This window comes from Pholcus phalangioides, unplaced genomic scaffold, assembly GCF_987345545.1.
Source record: "Pholcus phalangioides strain wild (caught in Gottingen) unplaced genomic scaffold, Ppha-v1.0 ptg000010l_1, whole genome shotgun sequence".
NCBI classification, from domain to species: domain Eukaryota; kingdom Metazoa; phylum Arthropoda; class Arachnida; order Araneae; family Pholcidae; genus Pholcus; species Pholcus phalangioides.
Window position 1 is genome coordinate 10,756,639 of NW_028301603.1, and position 20,889 is coordinate 10,777,527.

Genomic DNA, 20,889 nt, shown 5'->3' on the forward strand with positions numbered 1-20,889 from the left:
AAAATGTGGCAAACTTGATAGGTAGTCTGAATGACGTTTATGGTAAACAATGCAGAGGCCTTCTATCTCTAGAAGGTGCTGCATTACGTTATTACGTTTGCTATGAATGATTAGCATTTGGAAATATTCAATGAAAATTCGATTAATCAGTCGATTAGTGCCTTTTTTTTTTTTAACAATGTATTAATTGTTGGATGCCGATTTTCCCTCTTTCGTAACTATTTTCCTCACCTTTGGCAAGAATTACCAAAAGTTTCCAAAAACGAAACAAGGCACAATGATTGGATTACAAACGACTTGATCAAAATGATAAATATTAAAGAAAAATTTTATATTAAACACCGCAAAAAACCATTTAGCCTTCACCATAAAATTGAGTATAAACACTATGAGGCTAATTTAAAAAATAATAATAATAAAGAAACGTAAAGATGCCTATTTTAAAGAGAAATTCACTATCTTAGGATCGAATAAAAGAGAACAATGGAAATTCATAAATAACTTTATAAATAATAAGAAAAATATCACTTTACCAAATTATGATAATCCACACCGACTAGCTAACTCTTTCAATACCAATTTTATCGATCGGGTGAAAAATGATGATGTAAACAATCAAGAAAGCAATTTTCTACACATAATTGAAAATTCTATTATTAATTCATTTGTGCTTCGATAAATTTATTTCATATCAAATCACTAAATATAATAGAAAACCTGTGGGAAGTGATGGCTTAACACCCAGAATGCTCAAGATTATCTATCGTCACCACCCATCGGTTATAATCATCTGATCAAGAAGTCTCTAGCCGAAATTAATAGAAAAATGCGTTAAACAACAACGTAATTCTTATTTAAAAGCTATTAATTATTACTCGCATTGTCAATTTGGTTTTAGAGAAAAAAATTAACACTGAAATGGCTACGACTAAATTTATGGATTACATAACAAATCGTATAAATAATCATAAAAAGGTAGCAGCAGCTGTGTTTATTGATATTACCAAGGCATTTGATTCAGTCAATTGGGATATTTTATTAGAAAAACTTTAATATATTGGAAAAAGGTGCCTTCCCCTTGACTGGTTTAGATCTTTTATTACAAATAGGAAACAGTCGGTAAGAATTAATAACAGTGTAAGTGATTTTAAAATAATAAATACAGGTGTACCCCAGGGATCGGTTTTGGGACCAATACTTTTCTTAATTTATATAAATAAAATACATAATGTTAACAATAATTAATGTAACAACAATAACATAACAATAATTTCTCGCAATGCGGTGCATCACCAATTCATTTTAACGTACGTCAACTTTATTTATCTAAATCTATATCATATACCATTACCAAGAAAAACAATTTATAAAAAATCTTCATGCTTTCTTGCTCCAAGGTTATGCAATGGATTTAATGGTATCAATAGACAATGGCTTTCACTTAATATGTTTAAAAGAGCTATAATGAACTGCGTATTTGAAATAACGAATATACTTGAACAGTTCATTTTAATTGATAATTAACTAATCACTGTAATTTGAGAGAGAGGAATAACATTTAAGTAATATTCTAAAAAAAAAGTTAATTTTGATACTGAATATTATTGAGTCTTGTTGTTTTTGTACACTTTTTCTCTCAAGTTTGCCGAGGAGATTGTCCCATTCGTGTTACTGTTTATGACCCATGGAAGGATTATTTCCTTTTGGGTCAAATAGTGTTTGTTTTGTAGTTTCCTTTTTGTCTTTCTGTCTTGTATGTTTTTGATTTTGGTCTTGTCTAAATAAATGAACAAAAATTGCTAATGTTTCATGCATTTTTCTATCTCTCGTATATTTTCTCAATGAAATATGGTCAACCAATTTTCTTTCAAAAAAACGTTTTACGTATGAAATGAACACACACGAGACGAGAAATTATTTAAAAAATATTTATTATAGATCTGTGAGAGTTTGTGAAATTTGGCTCACACAAAAGCAGTATTAATTGACATTAATACACATACATTTCCAACTGATTTTTTTTTTCTCCTTCAATGGAACAAATAGACGCTATTAAAAGCCATTATACATACAGCATTTTATAATGGAATTTTTTTTTTTTTTAAATTCCTTCCATCGAAGCTTTCACAAAAAACATTCGAGAAACAATAAAGTGAGTCGAAAAAGAGATTCCACGTAGAAACATCGCGACATGTTTTAAAGCTTGTGGGCAACATAGAAAATATTTCAGTGACAAAATTTTTTTTTTTAATACTAAACAGGAATTTTCCACGTAATTTCTCTACCTAATGTATATTCATTACGTATTTTTTTTTAAATTATAAGTAAAGCAATAAATACTCGATGCGAATTCGTACAATTGACCCCCCCCCCAGTAAATATTCGTAAAAACAATAGGAAATGGCGATTTATGATTCCGTAATTACATTTCCAATACGTCAACTCGATCTAACAATTTTTATCCAGGTTTAATATTGTTAATAATCCATTAATATTGTTATACATGGTGCATAGCAAACGGGCGCCGTCCCTGGTGAACCCAGGGAACTCGATCTAACAATTTTTACCCAGGTTTAATATTGTTAATAATCCATTAATATTGTTATACATAGTGCATGGTAAAAAGGCGCCGTCCCAGGTGAACCCAGGGAACTTGATCTAACAATTTTTATCCAGGTTTAAATATTGTTAATAATCCATTAATATTGTTATACATGGTGCATAGCAAACGGGCGCCGTCCCTGGTGAACCCAGGGAACTCGATCTAACAATTTTTACCCAGGTTTAATATTGTTAATAATCCATTAATATTGTTATACATAGTGCATGGTAAAAAGGCGCCGTCCCAGGTGAACCCAGGGAACTCGATCTAACAATTTTTACCCAGGTTTTATATTGTTAATAATCCATTAATATTATTATACATAGTGCATGGTAAAATGGCGCCGTCCCTGGTGAACCCAGGAAACTCGATCTAGCAATTTTTATCAAGGTATAACATTGTTAATAATCCATTAATATTGTTATACATGGTGCATAGCAAACGGGCGCCGTCCCTGGTGAACCCAGGGACGGCGCCCAGTTATTTATGTGATTTTTCTATTGTACCCATCGTAATTTGGCTCGATGCGGGGAAATACGCGGCACATGCACAAAAACACCAACGGTTTTGTCAACATGTAAAAAGTTCATTTAGTAAAGTTTTTGTTTCGCACTTTTATTATGTCCGTTTAGAATTTGCGGAATTCGATATTTTTCCCAGTTATTTTCCAATTAAAATTGTACTTGAACCCGATAAGTATTATTATTTCTCAATTTTCTACTAAAATAAGTCCATTGATTTGTTAAAATTTAGTTAAAATCTTTATATGGCAAAAATTTAAAATATATTTTCTTTTTGAAATTCTAATTATTCAATATTTTCAATTAAAACCATTCAAAGATATTTTTCGAATTTCTTTTTTCCACCAATTTCACTTACCAAGTGGTGCTTCCCATAATCCGATGAAATTGAAAAATTTTATAATTATTAAAAGTTTTATGTTATAATTTGAATTTATCATTTATAATTTATATATTTAATGAACAGCTTCAGAAAAGTTTTCCGTCTCAAATGTTATAAAAGAAATTTATTGCCCACTTAAAACCCACGTATAAAAAAATTTTCCTAATAATTTTTATACGGATCTGCCATCAATTGTAATTGGGAAAGAGGAAAATCTGAAATAAATTTTATAAAAATTTATTGAAAATTGTAAAAAAAAAATCCAAATTTTTTTCTTTATCAAACTTTTTCACGATTTAAATTCAATTTTGAAAGTGATTTTATGAGTTTTTTAGCGAAATATTTCATATTAAAGTTTATGTTTTTCGCTAAAAAAATTTAAAAACTCCATGTGACAATGATTGAAATTAAATCAAATTCCGTGATTTTGACATTTAATGCCTTATTTATGTTAACGTGTTCGTTATATCGATACCCGCATGTACAATTCGTAATTTATCATTTATAACTCGGTTAAATTTCAAATACGATTGATAACCATATCATTTTGCAATTGTTGTTATAATAATGGTGATCGATCATCTCTCAACACATGATCTCGTAGTTTCTCGAATTCCATCTACGCTACGACTCACAACGAGATTGAAGATACGAATACAGGAAAGCCGTTCCTTACAACCACAATAATTATTTCTAAGATATTTTTTTGGTTCCTGTCTTTTTAAAAATTATGATATATATCGATTGCGGAAATCGATACTTTAATTATTAATTGTAGTATAATATTTTCCCGCGCTGCCGAATATCGAAAATGGCCCGGTGATGATCTCCAATCATCGTAACTTTCGTACATGCAGCTAACATTTACATGCGGGTGAGTTACAATCTCAAATAATACTATGTGTATATATGGAAGTGATGCAATAAATAAGGTAACCAGACTTCTAATTTTCTCGTCGAGCCTAATTGGCCCATTGCTATTTGGATGTTATTCCTTGTAACAGGATCATGCAAGCTCTAAGACGGTGTGATTCAGTGTTTCTTTTCTCGCCCGTGGCCCCCTTTTAGATTGTGGCCCTATTCTCTTTCCCAGTGCCAACCTCATCCGGGAGCGAGACTCTTTTCCTTTATTTAACTGTTTTTTTTGAGTATATAAACGGTTGACTGCATATGCTTTTTTAAGCAAAGCCCATCTCCGTTCCACTGGGACAGAATCAATTGAGCCTGCCTCTTTTGTAGGTCTTATCCAGGGCCGTCTTAACACAGAACATTCTTAACAGCATCATGTCTCCCCCCCCCCCACCAGGCTCCTTTTTCGCCAAACGCCCCAACTCTAGCCGTATAGCGATTTACTGGCATTAATGAGTTGGAAAAGAATTGGCCATCTATAAGGTCGGCTCGAGCTCGTTAAGGAAGATACCTTAGCTTTATTCTTCCCCGGGTTCGGACCTGGGACCGTGACGGTAACCTTTACGGTGGTAGACGAACGTCTTACCACCACGCCACTAGAGAGTAAGGCCCCCCCCCTCCCTACCAGGCTGGAATTGCTTACTTGCCCAATTAATTTCTAATTTCGAGCCTATGCACTCGAGACCCATTGCTCGGTATTCTTTTTTCGTAGGCAAATGTTAAAAAAAACGGTGCCTTTGACACCATTGGCCCCAGCAAAGCAATGTTCTTGGGTCTAGTTATCCGGAAATAGCAGATTACATATCTACAAACATATTCTTGAAAAATCATACTACTAGATCTCATCATGAAGGTTCCCTATGGGCATAAGCCCCCCCCCCCCCACAGGCTTTACTTGGATAACCCCACACCTCAAGACGGCCCTGGTTCCATGAGTAGTTTGGCTGAATTCTGAGAGTAATCACACTTTTTCCCACATTATATTTCATCTGAAAAAGCTTTATTTCTTCTTGTCTATATGTTTTTTCCCCAGCTCTCCGCAGCCCCTTTAAACCACCGCCACGGCTTCCCCTCATAGACGTAAAGTTGTCGGCAATGGCTTCAATCTAACATTTCTGTCTCTGTAGGTGTTATTGAAATGAGTGGCAAATATTGCTGGGCCGGTTACAGGTTTTTATCTAGGCGCTTCCCTATTGCTTGATTTTCACCCGTGGAGTCCTTTCAATATCCCGGGGGGCCACAGGGGGAAGGGCATATGACTACAGGTCGAGAATATAGGTTGTTAACTGACGGAAACGACAATTGCGTATAAATGCATACCGTAGGTGTGTCAATGATCGAATTCCCACGTCAATACAGAGAAATTTGGAAAAATTCACCGCCCTTCTTCTTCAACTTGTATTTTTCCATTATGGTATGATCGGCAAAAAAAGAATGACATTTGGATATCCCGATTCAGCAGTAGGACGGCCTACAGGGGGCCGCTAACGCCCGATTCGGGACACCGATGTTTGTACGGATGTACCAAATTTATCTAAACTCCATAATATACAAATGATATGGAGATCTCGTATAACGTCGTTTATTGAATCCTCCTCGAAGTCGGTCGCCATTTGAACGAAAAGCTGCTCATCATACGCATTGAAACGGGGAATCTTAATGCTGATCTACTCGAATTCACCAGACACAAAACTGACGAGGAAGAAAACGGATGCACAAAAAAGGAACTTCCAGAAAAACGATTCCTACATACGTGTGATAAGAACAGACAAAGAACATCGATAAATATAAATTTGTTGCTGAATAAGTTTCTTCTCTTATGCAATATCGAACACAAAAACAGAATGTACACGTGCCACTGGAGCAGTTCTCGATGATCCAGCGGCCTCTTCCAATCACTCTTAACGAGTCCAGTATTTGCTGTTTTCGAAAGAAAAAAAAAAAAAAAGAAGCCAAGCATACCTATCAATGAACCTACTTATACAACGTTCAGGGGTGTGGCGTGTGGCACAGTGCAACATCGGAACAAATAGTACGTCGGCTTGCCACCAGGCGCATTTCTCTTCAGAAAAAAAGTTCATTACACACAATAGTCTTATAACATCATCATTAACCAGACCAGAAATATAACCGGATCGATAGAGTTTTCTTGTTCACTTGACATTGTTAGAAATGCACGAAACAAAATGGCTGTAATAATCATCTTTTAAATGCACAGTTGCACTTATTTTTGCATAGTAACCATCAGCATCAGAAGCTCCTTTATTGCTATTGCTTTTTTTTTTCGTTAATAAAACCTTGTTGATCCCGGTGTGTGTGGTGTGTGTGTGTATTACAGAATTTGTACTTGGGATAATATATTTGAAATTTAAACAGCTTTTTTTTTTTTTTCGTATGTATAACGTGTGGAATGATACTGGCTGGGTTTATTTATTTTTGCTTTGAAAGAGCCGGAGCGAACTAGAGAGATTTGCCAACGCAACCGGCCATCATCGCGGTGGTGACGACGGATGCCAATATGCTCAGCAAAGTACTGGATGCCGAGTATGGAATGACTGCCGAAGACTTCGTGAGATCTCGTTTCTTGAGCATTACTCCGTCGATGACGTGGATAATGCCGTTTATTGTCTTCAGGTTCGGTTGGACGACGGTCACCTTCAGACCTTCCCAATCGATCACGAATTCAGCTGCAAACGACATAAACAAAGACACTGTTAACTGCGTATAAGCAACTACACCATAAATTGAAAAAGGAATGTTACAAAGACTAATATACAGACAGACAGAATTTAATTTTTCTCGTCGCTGCCCAGCGCAAAGGGGCTGCCTGGCGACTTACAGACTGCTCTTGCTAGCTATGAAGGGGTTATAGACAAGTTTGTGCGTGTTTGTGTAGATGTGAAGTGCTTGTAAGTTGATAGAAAAAAATAATAATAATTCACCAAAATGCTACATAATGCACTAATGAGAAAATAATAATAAAAAATAAATCTAACATACAAAAGAAGTCATAACAAAACAAGTGTGTTAGCCGAAATGATACAAATTGGTGCAGTGCAAGATCAGTCATGTACATCAAACCACAATGCCACTCTATGCAATAGAGTTGATCGATAATTTCGATAGCAAATTAAAAGTACAAAAATATTATGATAGATAGACAAAGATTATACAGCTCAGTAGTTCAGACCCTAACGCACCGACCATGGCACGTGCAGTACGTTTTGAGGCCTGAGAAATTTTAGTCTTTGACGTGGGTTGTAATCGACCAGCTCTCTCAGATGCTCGTATTCTGAGTTCCTCATCCTTTCAAAGTGATCCTCTGAGATTTGTTGGATGTAGCTGAGGATAGTTGGAATCTTCAGGTCTTTTCTAATGTCAGCCCCTCTGATGTACTTTGGGGCACGCACAAGAGTGCTCAGTATTTTATTCTGTTGACTTTGCAGACGCTGCATGTTGGTTTTTGAAACATGAGCCCATACTGGGGCGGCGTAGGTCATGATAGGTCTAATGATTGATTTAAACAATATGACTTTGTTTTTAAGAGTTGGTCTTGCACTTGGAAATGTAATGCGTGACATCATTCCCATGGTTTGGGTAGCCTTAGTTCTTACGTGATTTATTTGAGGAAGAAAGGATAATGATTGGTTTAGAATACATCCCAAATATTTCACTTCCTTCACAGGTCTTATGGCTTCTCTGCCCAGGTAGATTGGTGCTTTAGTTCAAGATTACCAGACCAGACCAGAATTGAACGTTTCCGTCGCTGCCCAGCCTTTGCAGGCTGTCTGGCGACTTACAGATCACCAGGGGTGGTATGAGAAGGAAAAAGACAAGTTTGTGCATGTGTGTAAGGTATGTAGTGTATGTGTGTGTGTAGAGAATGAATGAGCCAGGAGAGTATTGTTTACAAATCTTCGCGAAATGAATGCTCATCGAGATAAAACACAACACAATCGAAGAACAAGGGGGAAATGTCTTAAGGGAAGTAGCTGATGATATGCTACCCAAAAACCCCAACATTATAAATATTTACATTATCGAGAGACACTAACCAGAGACATTTGAGGTACTGTTGAACCGTCATCAGTCATATAACCATAATCAAGAACGTCAAAGAAAAAGTTATAATGAAGACATGACACATACCATCTCTGTATTGTAATAACATCAGTTTCAACACGACACGAACCCAATGCACCATTTTATGCAAGCGCAAATTATGAATAAATGAGAAAAATTATTAATTGCGAAAAAAAAAACCAAAGAAAAACCATATAAATGTCTCTGAATTGCGATCACAGCATCCGCAATATCAAACAAAACTGATATTAGATTGATAAATTGTTTTGAAAAAAAAAAAAAATCAAAATCATGAAAATGTTCTGCAAATTACATCAATTCGTCACCCAATCCACGCTCAGCAAGTCCATTGGCCTAGAGTGTACTGTGGGTATTCTAGGGTCATAACAGACAATTTCTCTAAGATGCGGGTGTTCAGAAGATCGTAGCCTGTCAAAATGAGCATTGGCAAGCTCCTTGATATAGTCCAAGATTAGTGGTAAGTCAAGATCTTTACGGATGTTTTTTCCTCTCACATACCAGGGGGCTCTGGTAAACTGACGAAGAATGATGTTCTGCTGTGTCTGTAAACGTTTCATATTTGCAAGACTGGCATGAGCCCACACTGGGGCAGCATATGTCAGAATAGGACGAATAATAGTTTTAAAAAGAATTACTTTATTCCTCAACGTTAGCCTGGCCTGTGGGAATGTGATTCTGGATAGCATCCCAACTGCTTGTGAGGCCTTATTTCTTACGTACATCACCTGAGGAGAAAATGAGAGCGACTTATCTAGTATACAACCTAGATACTTGACTTGGAGTTTTCTTGTCAACACCGTGTTGCCGATGTATATGGGAGTTCTTGGAAACTTGTACCGTCTTGTGAAGAGAATATATTGACATTTTTGATGATTCAACTTTACATCGTTGTCCTGGCACCAGTCCTCAACGTCTTCAGTTGATTCTTGTAAATTTTCAATACATTTTTTCCCTTTTTTGTGATTGGTCAACAGGATGGCATCGTCAGCAAATAGACCAAGCATTCCGCGCTGAGGAGCTGGGAAGTCATTGATGTATAGCGCAAAGAGCAGTGGTCCCAAACAAGAACCCTGCGGGACAGACGCTCTTATTGGTCTAACAGTTGAGAGACAGTTGCCATTTTTGACTTGGAATCTTCGATTGGAAAGGTAACTGTTTAAAAAGATGATGAAATAGTCAGGCAAACCCAGGTCAATTAGTTTGGATAATAAGGTCGTGTGATTCGTTTTGTCGAAGGCCTTACATATATCCAGACAGAGAGCACAGACATGCTCCTTGTAGTTGAACGCAGTCATCACGAACTCGGTAACTCTGTGCAGCTGAGTAACGCAAGAATGCCCCCGCCTGAATCCGTGATGCTCACTTCGAAGAATGCTGTTGAAGGACAGGAAAGCGTCAAGACGTGAAATATAGATACGTTCAAAGACTTTAGAAATGTTACTGAGTAAGCTGATAGGTCTGAAGTTTTGAGAGAAAAGTGGGTCAGTTCCAGATTTATGATGAGGTTTGACAATAGAAAGTTTCCAGACATTAGGAAAATAGCTTGTCTGAAGCATGCTATTAAATATATTAGTGAATGATTTGAGGATAGCAAGAGGAAGATTTTTAAGAGCGAGATTTGAAATTTCATCATGACCAGAAGCTTTTTTAGTTTTGAGTTTGTTAATCATGCCCCTGATTTCGTCAACATTGGTCAAACCGGCAGCACCCATTCCGCGCAAGGCATCCGAGCGAACTCTATCCAGGAATTCTTGAACTTTTCCATGATGAGCTGAAGCAATACTTCGAGATTGCAGACTGTTTGGTATGAATTGCTTTTCATAGTTATCAGCAAACGTTTCAACAATCTCATTTGTATACAACAATATATTTTACATTTTTTTTGACAAAATCAATTTTTTAAGCTTGTGATGAATAGTAAAAATAATTTTTTTTTAAATATCCTGCAGAGATTTCGAGACAACCGTTGCCTTATTGAACAATAGATGACGCTGCAGAAAAAACTTACACTTTGTGTTCCATAATTTTTCATTGAAATCAATTACCGTAATTTTAACCGTTTTCTGTATGAAGATTCCCCGTGTTTAAGGAAACCCCGATTTTTTTTTTTTGGGGGGGGGGGGGATTGAAATTTGGAAGAAAAACAATTTTTTTTCACCAAAGATAATTTTTTTATTTTATTTCAAAGGTCAAAATCTTTTTGTTAACAATATATTGTGGAATTTGACTTTTTTTAAAAATTTTTCAAAACAAGATCTCTACGCCACACCATGATTAGTATTTTAGCGCAAACCACACCTTTTCATATATCAGTTGGTTGATTTGGTATTAGCTTTTCAGCATTTGTCCAGAACTTTGCCATACACTCCCCCCCCCCCCACGAATATGTCATAATTTTTGATTTCCTCATTTCATACTGTATTATGATGAAACCCGTAAATTTAAGTGAAACCCTGGATATTTTAAGTGAAATGTGCCTTGAAAATAGTCAAAAGTGTTTCATAAGTAATGATGTCGCCCTTACTTTTCCCAGATCTGTACTCCTTATGAATTTTGAACTTGCCGTGGACCATCTGCACGTCGATGGAATCTTCCGAATCATCGTCCAGTACGAGTTCTCTGTTGATAACCAAGTGTCTGTCCAGAATCTACAAAACAACCAAATCGTTTCATTACACGCGCACGCACATACTTTTAATCGTTTATCCAATGTCTGTAATTTTACACTGAATTGTACGTGTTACGGTAAATGCGATAAATCCGGTTACTATACATACTTACTGAGCATTTTGGTAAGCTTGATAAATTTCCCTGAATTTATCTCTTGTATCTGCGATTACGCATTGCGCCCTAGATTCATTGGTAAATTTGATTATTTTACTGGCGATTATGCATAATACCCAAGCGTCATTGGTCAATCTGATAAATTTTCCTAAATTTAATTCTTTTACTGGCGATTATGCATAATATACAAGCGTCATTGGTAAATTTCTCTAAATTTAATTCCTTTACTGGCGATTATGCATAATACCCAAGCGTCATTGGTAAATTTGATAAATTTCCTTAAATTTATCACTTTTATCGTCAGTTATGCATAACTACCCAAGCGTCACGTCGGTGGTAAACATGATAAATCGTACCACACATGATACGTACCATACATGTACGTACCATACAATCGTACCATACATGTATTGTATCATTATGTTTTCAGTATTTTTGAAATTTACCGACGATGCATGCATATATTATGCATAATCTTCGGTAAAAAAAAAGTGATAAATTTATCAAACTTACCTAGACCGTTGGTAAGTATGCATAATAACCTGTTATTATGTACAATTACCGATTTATCACATTTACGGTAACATAATGCGTACTGCGTATTCGAAGAATTTTACAAATCAAGGTGCCAAATACTACCTTGTGTACGTGGTATGGGATCGAACCCATGGTCAACTGTTTGTATTCGGTAGGCATGTGATGTCTGACGTTAGCCCAGGCTTCGTTATTCGGGGCGAAGAACGTGTAATGCTTGCCGTGCTTGTCCAGCAACTCGCCCCACGCATCTTGCTCTCCGAGATCGTAGGTTATTCTGAAGAATGAATAAGAATCGAATAACGAGGCTATCATTTTAGGGGAAAAACCCATCATGATGTTGAAATAAAAGTATCAGTTGAGTAAAAGTGTCCGTTATAACGAGAATCTCGCTATATAAGGGTTCCCTATAACCTAAGTATAACAAAATCATAGCTGCCAACTTTTGAAAATGAAAATTCGGGAGATTTTCGCGCGAACCCGTATTTTATGCTGAAACCACTCCCTAATAAATACGAAAGGGATTTTTCCAAATAAAATAGGGATTTCCCAAGTTAAAGCGTAGAGAATAAAATCCCTACGCAACAAACAAGTGAAATTGGAGGCTGCTAAGCTATTGGCTACTAAGCTATTTCCCTGCACGATAAGGCAAACAACTTTCTTGTTACCATCAGAGGGTTTGTAAAACTTCCTTAAAAAGGGAATTTCCCCAATTTACGACGTTTGACGTCATTTCGAAAGGACAAAAAAAGAGGCTTCGTGTGTCCCACAAGAAATTCCTTAGGGATTGTTTTCATAAGCGGGGATTTTTTTTAAATGAAGTAGAGAATTTTTAGGGACAATTAGGGATTTTTTTTGGTGATTTTCGTAAAAATTCGGGAGATTTAAGAACTTTTCGGGAGGTCGAGGGATGAAGCTAAAATTCGGGAGACTTGGCAGCTATGCAAAATCAGTATCTAAAATATTGAAAACATTCAGAGACTAATATAGAAATATTGCATAGTTTACAGCATCGCCATGGCTCAAATCGAAAATTACCGACTGCACTGACTGACCTGAGGTCCGGATCGGTTTGCAGCTTGTTGTAAACGGTCTGGAACGGGACGCCGAGGACCCTGTCCACGATGTGGACGATTCCGTCGACGGCTCCGATGTCGGATTGGATCGCCGCCGCTTGGACAACCTTCCCTTCAACTATCAGAGCTGTCGAAGCAAAAAAAAAAAATAATAATAATTATATTGTCATATCATAGAGGAACAACAGAATTATTATGTGATCATTATATCCATTACGTATTATCATTGCGATGGTCATGCGTGTGGTGGTCGAACGACTTACTCTTGTTGTGCTCGCTGCCGACGACGCGGAATTTGAGGCTGTTGCAGTTGCCCCTGGACATGCAACCCAGAGCACGGTCGAAGTACACGTCGTCGGAAGAGATCGAGCTCTTGACCAGGTGGAGCTTCAATAACTGAAATGTACAAGAACGTTCGTTAGATGGGCAGATTATATAGGGGGTCATTTAAGTATTAAGTCAGCATCGAGGCCTACTCCTGTAGGTGTTTTGATGACGGGGGGGGGGGGGTTGGAATGATGCTGACGGACGTCATCATCATATTGTTGATGACATCTTACTCGGTGCGCCAAAAACGAGGAAAAATCTTTAGCTATAGTTTGTGGGCACCTGAACTAACATTATCCGTATTGACAAGTCCTCCCCTCCCCCTACGGAGCCACTTTAGTGATCTCTAAATGTTTCGCGGATCCAAGTGATCTGGGAATGTGCCATGCGTCACTCAAGGGATCTCTATATGTGCCACGGATCGCTTAAGTGTTCTGGAACTGTGTCCGGTTCGCTGAAGTGAATGTGATATGAAGTGAATGTGATATGAAGTGAATGTGATATGAAGTGAATGTGATATGAAGTGAATGTGATATGAAGTGAATGTGATATGAAGTGAATGTGATATGAAGTGAATGTGATATGAAACTGTGATATGAAGTGAATGTATATATGTGCCTACTTGAGTGATATGAAGTGAATGTATATATGTGCCTACTTGAGTGATATGAAGTGAATGTATATATGTGCCTACTTGAGTGATATGAAAATGTGCCACGGGCCACCTAAATGCTCTGGAATTGTGCCATGGGTCACCTAATCGATCTTTAAATGTGCCGCTTAGTTCATTTTTACAAAATTAGGTTGGGGGGGGGGACAGGGCACATCACATAACCCCCCCCCCGGACCACATTTGCTTCGCGGGGCCAAGGGTTTACCACATATGGCTTAGAGGGTGGGTCGCAATTAATTTCTTAAAAAGAAATTTTGAGCTCTAAGAATTCAAATAGCATTGAAACTAACAGAAATCGATAAGAATAACATGTAAAGGTATATTTTTTCAAAATATTTTTGCATTAAAGAAATAATCGCCTCCCCCCCCCCCCCCCCCCCCCCCGCGTACGTCTCTGATCCCACCAATATATGTTATAGGAGTTGGGCGGCAGAGATGACGAAATTTTGCTGAGGTGGGGGGGAAGGGACGTCAGATTGGTGATGACTTTTTCTGACAATAGGGTCAAAAATGGCGAAAAATTTGCTGACGTAATACTTGAACGGGCCCCGCAGACACAATGTTCGACAAAAAAACTGCTATAATAGCAGTCCGCACCCACTTCATCTAATGCAGTGTTTTCGAAAGTGGGCAATATCGCTCCCTGGTGGGCAGGGGCGTAGCCAAAAATTTCGTTCGGGAGGGGTAACCACTTTCATTTCGGGAGGTGGGGGGGGGGGACCGAAGTGATGGAACAATAAATTTGGCCATCTTTTTCATTTTTTTCGGCCATTTTCACACATTCCAGTGGGGGGGGGGGACCACCCTCGCTATGCCCTTGCTGGTGGGCGATGGAATGGTCCGGGGCGATGGAAGCTACAGATTTAACATAGGCTCCTATGGGGGTCACTTGAGTATGAGTCGGGAGCAATGAGAGAAAAAAAATTTCTGAAGAAGGGGCCTGTGTGTGTGTGTGGAATGAAAACTACATGATCTAGTGTCACCTCCTGCAGGCGAATGTCGCATGAAACCATAGCGTTTGTGCATATTTAGTTAAATTTTTACTTTTCATTAAAAGTTAGCGCCCTCTGGGGGGCAAGGATTACGATGCCCGTGCTATACACGGGCAAATCAATTTGGGCAAGAAGCGAATGCCCGTGTCTGACCAGCACCCCCTATAGAACATGGCCTCCGCACGAAGCTCGTGACGTCACTGAAGAAGGCCATTTCACCTATGGCCATTGGATATAGCAGCCCGACGCGTGCGATATCTTTCAACTTTTTTTTTTTGCGGTATATCCAATGGCAATAGGAGAAATGGCCTTCTTCATTGACGTCACAAGCTTCGTGCGGAGGCCTTGTTCTATAGGTGGTGCTGGTCTGACACGGGGAAAATCAGGCAAGCGGTGCGGTCGGAACTCGGTATTCGCGGATAGATGACTGTTGTTCAAATGCTTGTAAAAGTGAAAAACTTCCAAGAAAAATTCGAAATATTGACTATGGTTGCTTCGGTTCCCCGTTATTACGGCATCAATGGATCTGCAATCAGATATGTATATACTGTCGGATCCCGTTATAACGAACTCCAAGAGACCGGAGAAATCACTTCGTTATAACGAAATTTCGTTATAAAGGAATTCCAAGTTTTTAAGCATTGTTTCCGTGTAAATTTATCTAGGGTGATTAGAAAAGTGTTCGTTAAAACGAAATTTTCGCTATAACGGTATTCTTTAAAACGGGATTCGACTGTATACAGTCGGACCTCTATAACTCGGCACCCCCAAAAGTATCGATGAACATGTCGATTTAAGCGGATGGCAAGTTCGCGAGGTTTCATTTGATCTCTCAATCGGAATTTTTAATTATACAGGGTGTTAATTTGTTAATGGACCGACAAACTCAAAGGGTTGTTAGTAGGCATCAAGAGGAACAAACAAAAAATTGCAACGGAACAGGGTGTCGCAAACCACGTTGAGAGGGTGAAAATCGCAAAAACAAAAACGCACGCAGGTTTCGACGTCACGCTGGAACGACAAAAAGCACAATAACAAGTAACATGTGATTACGCAACACCGCAAAAATGTGCAGGGGCGCCATCATGCATGAACCACATGCCTCGCTGCACTGCGGCCGGCCACTTTGAACTCACTAACGCATCACAGCGATTAACTGACTTAAAGTCACACTTTTTTAATCATTCACATACTTGCACACGCTTTAGTTTGCAGAAGCCCCAGGCCACTCACATACTTGCAGAAGTTCCAGATCACTCACTGACTTGGTCCCTCGCTCTTTAGCTCACTCGTCTGGTCATTCACATACTTGCTCACGCTCTAAGCTACTCTTTTGCTCACTCACTCTCTAGGTCACTGTTTTGGTCACTGACTGACCTGGCCCCCTGGGATTTATAAAGGGTTATACAAATTTCGCCGCCCTTCTCCCAGCTCTACTAGTTTTCTTGACAACTCATTCCTCAAATTTGCCGCCCTGGGCTATAGTCCGCTTAGCCACCCTGTAAATACGCCACTAAGTTTACCGCATAACTTGCATCCTATAACAGTCTTCATTAAAACTACAAATCCCGTAACATTCGAAGAGAATGAATGGGGTCCACGTGGCTCTCAATAGTTTGTATGAATCATAAAAAAGCTTGGACAAAGAAGACACTTATTCCCGGATCGGTTTATACTTATGGTAATCTATGTAAATGCATTCTGTTGTTAAGAAAATAATAATCACAATAATTAAAATGCAACAAACACAATTGGGGGAAAAACATGGGGTGGGGTGATAATTACTTCGGTTATAGCCGTGACATTGCTCTTGACAGGATTCATGATTTCGCGAGGTATTTGTCGTATGGCATCGTTGGATGGAGCGAACAGCGTTTTCTCTTCGTCACTCATCAACATGTCTTGGAATTCCGGAGCTCTGTTCAGTAGGTCCTTGAATTCCCTGAAAAAAAAAAAATCATGTACAGTCATCAAAAAAAAAAATCATGTACAGTCATCTTCTATAGTAGACCTGCCTTGTATACTATATGTACTCAAGCTTTACTCGACCCACACTAGTAGGGCATACGAGAATAGTATAAAAGGGCAGGGCCGCAAATAAGGCTGGCTTTTTCCATCTTTTAGCCTCGGAGTTGGGGGTAAATCTTCAACATTATAATGGGGCACCAATATGCGTGCTTGTCCCTGATAATAAAGCATATAGTTGCGGCCGTAACACAGGGTGTCCCAGAATTTTAAGATGATATTTCAGGTCAAGATGAACAATTTTTCCAACGGAATCCAGGGTCACAAAGTACTTATTCGGAAAACGCGCACATTACCCACATGTCAGAAGTCGCTAAAATATGGCAACCTTGCTCACATCATGAGGAGCGTGAGGGAAAATTTTTCCCTTCCAGTCGCGGGCAATTACGGAGGGGGAAAAATACTGTTTCCTTTTTTCTCTCGCCAATCTTTTTTTTTTCTGCGCCAGTGAGATGAAGGCCACGGACCCCTTTACCAAATGACATTCAGCACATGCGATAACGTGAAAGTAAGCCAACTGTTTTCTCATCCAGCTCACAGAATCGCTGAAGGATCCCCTGCCTGATGCGCGCGCATGTGTGTGTGTGGAGAAATTTTTTATTCCCTTTCTTCACTCACAGGGTTACTTATGGACCTTTCCTTTCTTCCTTCTTTGGCGTCAGCGCCTCAAATTGCACGCGCTGAACGAAAAAGTCATTTGCGGCCCTAGATTTCCTTGGAAGATTTTTTTCGTCTTGACATTTTACTACCAGCGGCAGAGTACTGGGAGACCCTGACCCGGGACGATTTCCCACATCGACGATATCAGTGACTTACTCCAAACGAGGGTCCTCTTCGCTGTTGATGTAATCCCAGATGCTGTTGCTGATGACTATCAGAGGCTGCTCTATGAAATGGACGACCCCGTTCTTCACTGGGATGTTGCCCTGGACGATCCTCGCCCGCACGATACCTTTCTTGTGGCCGTAACTGCTGAACATCGTGTTGCTTTGCGCGTACACTGTAAAATACGCCAAGATAGCTCATTAGTACGGACACTAACACACGTAGTTTCAGAACACATTGCACAGGATGGTAACGATATGCCGGAGATAATTAATTAATAATGCTTACTGGAATGATCCTCGTGATGGTCTTGCGCGGTCCTATCGAAAATCGACAGCTCGATGTGGATTTCGTTGTCGTAGGAATCGGACCTGTAGGTGTCTTGTGGAGAAGACAGGCGGGTGAATATCAGATTCCTCGGGATGACGTGACCTCGTACCACCTTTGAATCGAAACGATATGAACTCATGAATCGATAAGAATACTCTAAATCCAGATTAAACGAGATTTTTGGATACATCCAAGCACTACTTATGGTTTTCTTGGAATTTTTCAATTCTGTATCGCGGCCTATCATTGGTGACATTCGTCCACTATTTCAGCTGCATGTGGACGAATATTGCTCAAAGAAAGAAACTGATAGCCAACTGCACTCCTGGAAGTTCTCTCCCAAGCCTTTAGGATCTCTATCATTCTGAACAGCCAGGGGTTTCCCAATCCCCCAGTGTCCAGGAACACCCTGGTGCAAGCAAGGTTTACATTCGCATCAGAGAATGACTACTATTCATGGTTGATAAAAAAAAATATTCGACAATAAATTTGAACGCTAGCGCCCCCTGCTCAGCGACAAAAATTGCAAATTGCTCCCAGGACTTGAATGTTGGGGGGCTGCTTGGGGTAAAGAGAACCGATTTATCTACCCAGAGCCGCAACTAAATACTCTTTCACCCAGCAAGCGTGAATTATGGCTCTTCGTGTAATTTTGAATAATTTCAAAAGAAGGAGCCTGCTCCCCCACCCCAGTTGCGGTCCGGGCCTAGGCGCTGAACCAGATCCCCCCCCCCTTTGTGTCTAGCGCCTACTACTTTACCGCGCACCAACTCCGGTCATATATATCGCCATACGGCAATTTCCAACCAGCGGAGTTGGGTGGGAAATGAAGGCTCCATCCATCGGTGGGTCCACCCCAGGCTGGATAGGGAAAGAACTTGCGTCTGATGTTCCATGCCCGGATTCGAACCCATGGACCTTGGTGGTAACCTTCATAGTGGAAGACGAGTATCGTACTACTGCGCCATTCTGGCACTAAGGTATTGTGTCCAGCGCTTGGCGCCAGGGCCGCAACTAAGAGGGGGAGCAAGATTGTCTGGTGCCCCCGGGTGCTAGACCAAAGGGGATGCAAATTTCACCCGTTAAGTTCTCCTTCAACATTGCAAGGGGGGTGCCAGAATGAGTGCTTGCCCCTTCCGGCCCTGTTCGGGGCACCAGATCCACCTGCACATTTCTCTTGGCCTTGGGGCGGGGTCAAACTTGCTCTTTTGGTCACACTTTCGATCACTACATGTTTATATACTTTAGGTACTCATTTGGTCACTACCATGCTTACACACTTTCTAGGTCACTCTTTCGAACGCTCACTGACGCGATTCCTCGCTCAATAGGTGACTCCCATGCTCACATACTCTCTAGGAAACACCCATGCTCACACACTTTCTCTGCGTAACTCTTTCGGTCATTCACAGACATGAGCTCTCAGTCTTTAAGCACCTTTGCTCTTTAGGTCACTCACTCTCTATGCAGAGGCGGGTATATGGCCCCCCCTTTCCCTTATTTCACTATAGTTTTCTTGACCACTTATTCCTCAAATTTGGAATGATATCCCGGCCCTGGATCCAATGGATCCAATCTCCTGAAACTGTTTTCCTAAATTATTGACCAAGTATGGGCTTTCCATTGGGCTACCCCAGCTTAGATGTGGGGGACGATGATTCCGCTACGTTTTTTTAGGCACATTACTATCAACGATCCATTGTTGGTCAAACTCGTTCTCCGTAAATTGTATTTATTTTCCCAATTTTGAACAACCGTGCAGTTGAGGAGTCGTTAAAGGCATTATACTACAAAGAAATTGATCATTCTAACTTCTTAATTTATGAATATATCCGAATTTATATCCATTCAGCAGAAATTGCTGTCGACGCCATCTGTTGATAAAAATTTATACGAATATGATTTGAATAGTCTCTTTATTATCATCAAATTCATCTCAATCTACTATTTGATCGTTTAAAATTTATAAGTTTTTGTAAAAATTTATAATGGTTAGTTATAAAATTAGTTTTTATAATAAATTTATAAAAGTTATTTTCTTTTATGAATATAAAACAACAAAATATTTTTATCCTAATGAAACGGTAAATTCTATTATTAGCGTCTGAAAATCTAGCACATAAGCTATTGCCGGATGCGCGATAGCATTCTCATGCTTCTCGTAGATGTTGCATTTCGGATTGGTACCGTTAACATGTACAACGCGATTCAAATTGTTCGTCCACAGGACTGTCTTTGAAACCATTGACGTAAGAGAAGTGTGGCATTCTCAATTGCAATAAGTCTTTTTTTTAAATGACACTCAGTTTGTGTTAAAATGGCGTTTCCAGCATTTATCTTCAATGATTATTGGTCCCGAATGTGTAAAAAATTGTATAGAAAAAACTGTAAATGTCATTTAACTAAACGAATAAGGTAGATTGATAACGCTTTGATAATTTCAATGAATAAACACCTTTACAGTGATATTGTTTCACATTGTAACCATCATTTGCGTTTCTCATGTGATTGGTGGTTTGGAGTTGGAACCAACCGAAGTTTCCAGCATTTTCTGAAGAGACATTTCACAGCAAGTTATAGTTTCCAACAGATGCCCTTTACGTTAGAGGTTCCGTAAGGAATATTAACGTGGGTATCTGTCTGGTAGTTCGATCGTCACCAAATTTTGCATATATACCAAATGCGACCCGGCTTGAACGATAGGCTACTTTAAAATTTCGTCCGAGCGGGGCAAATGCCCCAAATGAGCAAAAAAAACTGACGGGCAACAATGGTTTCTGGGCCTCAACAATCACTTTCCGAACG

The 20,889-nt window shown here is 39.2% G+C and overlaps 1 protein-coding gene across 1 annotated transcript in view; it reads right to left on the reverse strand.

Annotated features, from left to right (window-relative positions):
- Nucleotides 1-6,741: 6,741 nt before the first annotated feature.
- Nucleotides 6,742-20,889, reverse strand: part of LOC149080909 (fasciclin-1-like) — a 71,697-nt gene continuing 57,549 nt past the window's right edge. Inside the window, exons 6-13 of the mRNA XM_089237591.1 lie at nt 18,043-18,196; nt 17,746-17,929; nt 16,690-16,846; nt 13,176-13,308; nt 12,892-13,039; nt 11,942-12,113; nt 11,043-11,166; nt 6,742-7,101 (exon numbers count right to left, since the gene is read on the reverse strand). Coding sequence (XP_089093717.1) covers nt 6,875-7,101; nt 11,043-11,166; nt 11,942-12,113; nt 12,892-13,039; nt 13,176-13,308; nt 16,690-16,846; nt 17,746-17,929; nt 18,043-18,196 — 1,299 coding nt within the window. The 3' untranslated portion in view covers nt 6,742-6,874. The remainder of the gene's footprint in view (nt 7,102-11,042; nt 11,167-11,941; nt 12,114-12,891; nt 13,040-13,175; nt 13,309-16,689; nt 16,847-17,745; nt 17,930-18,042; nt 18,197-20,889) is intronic.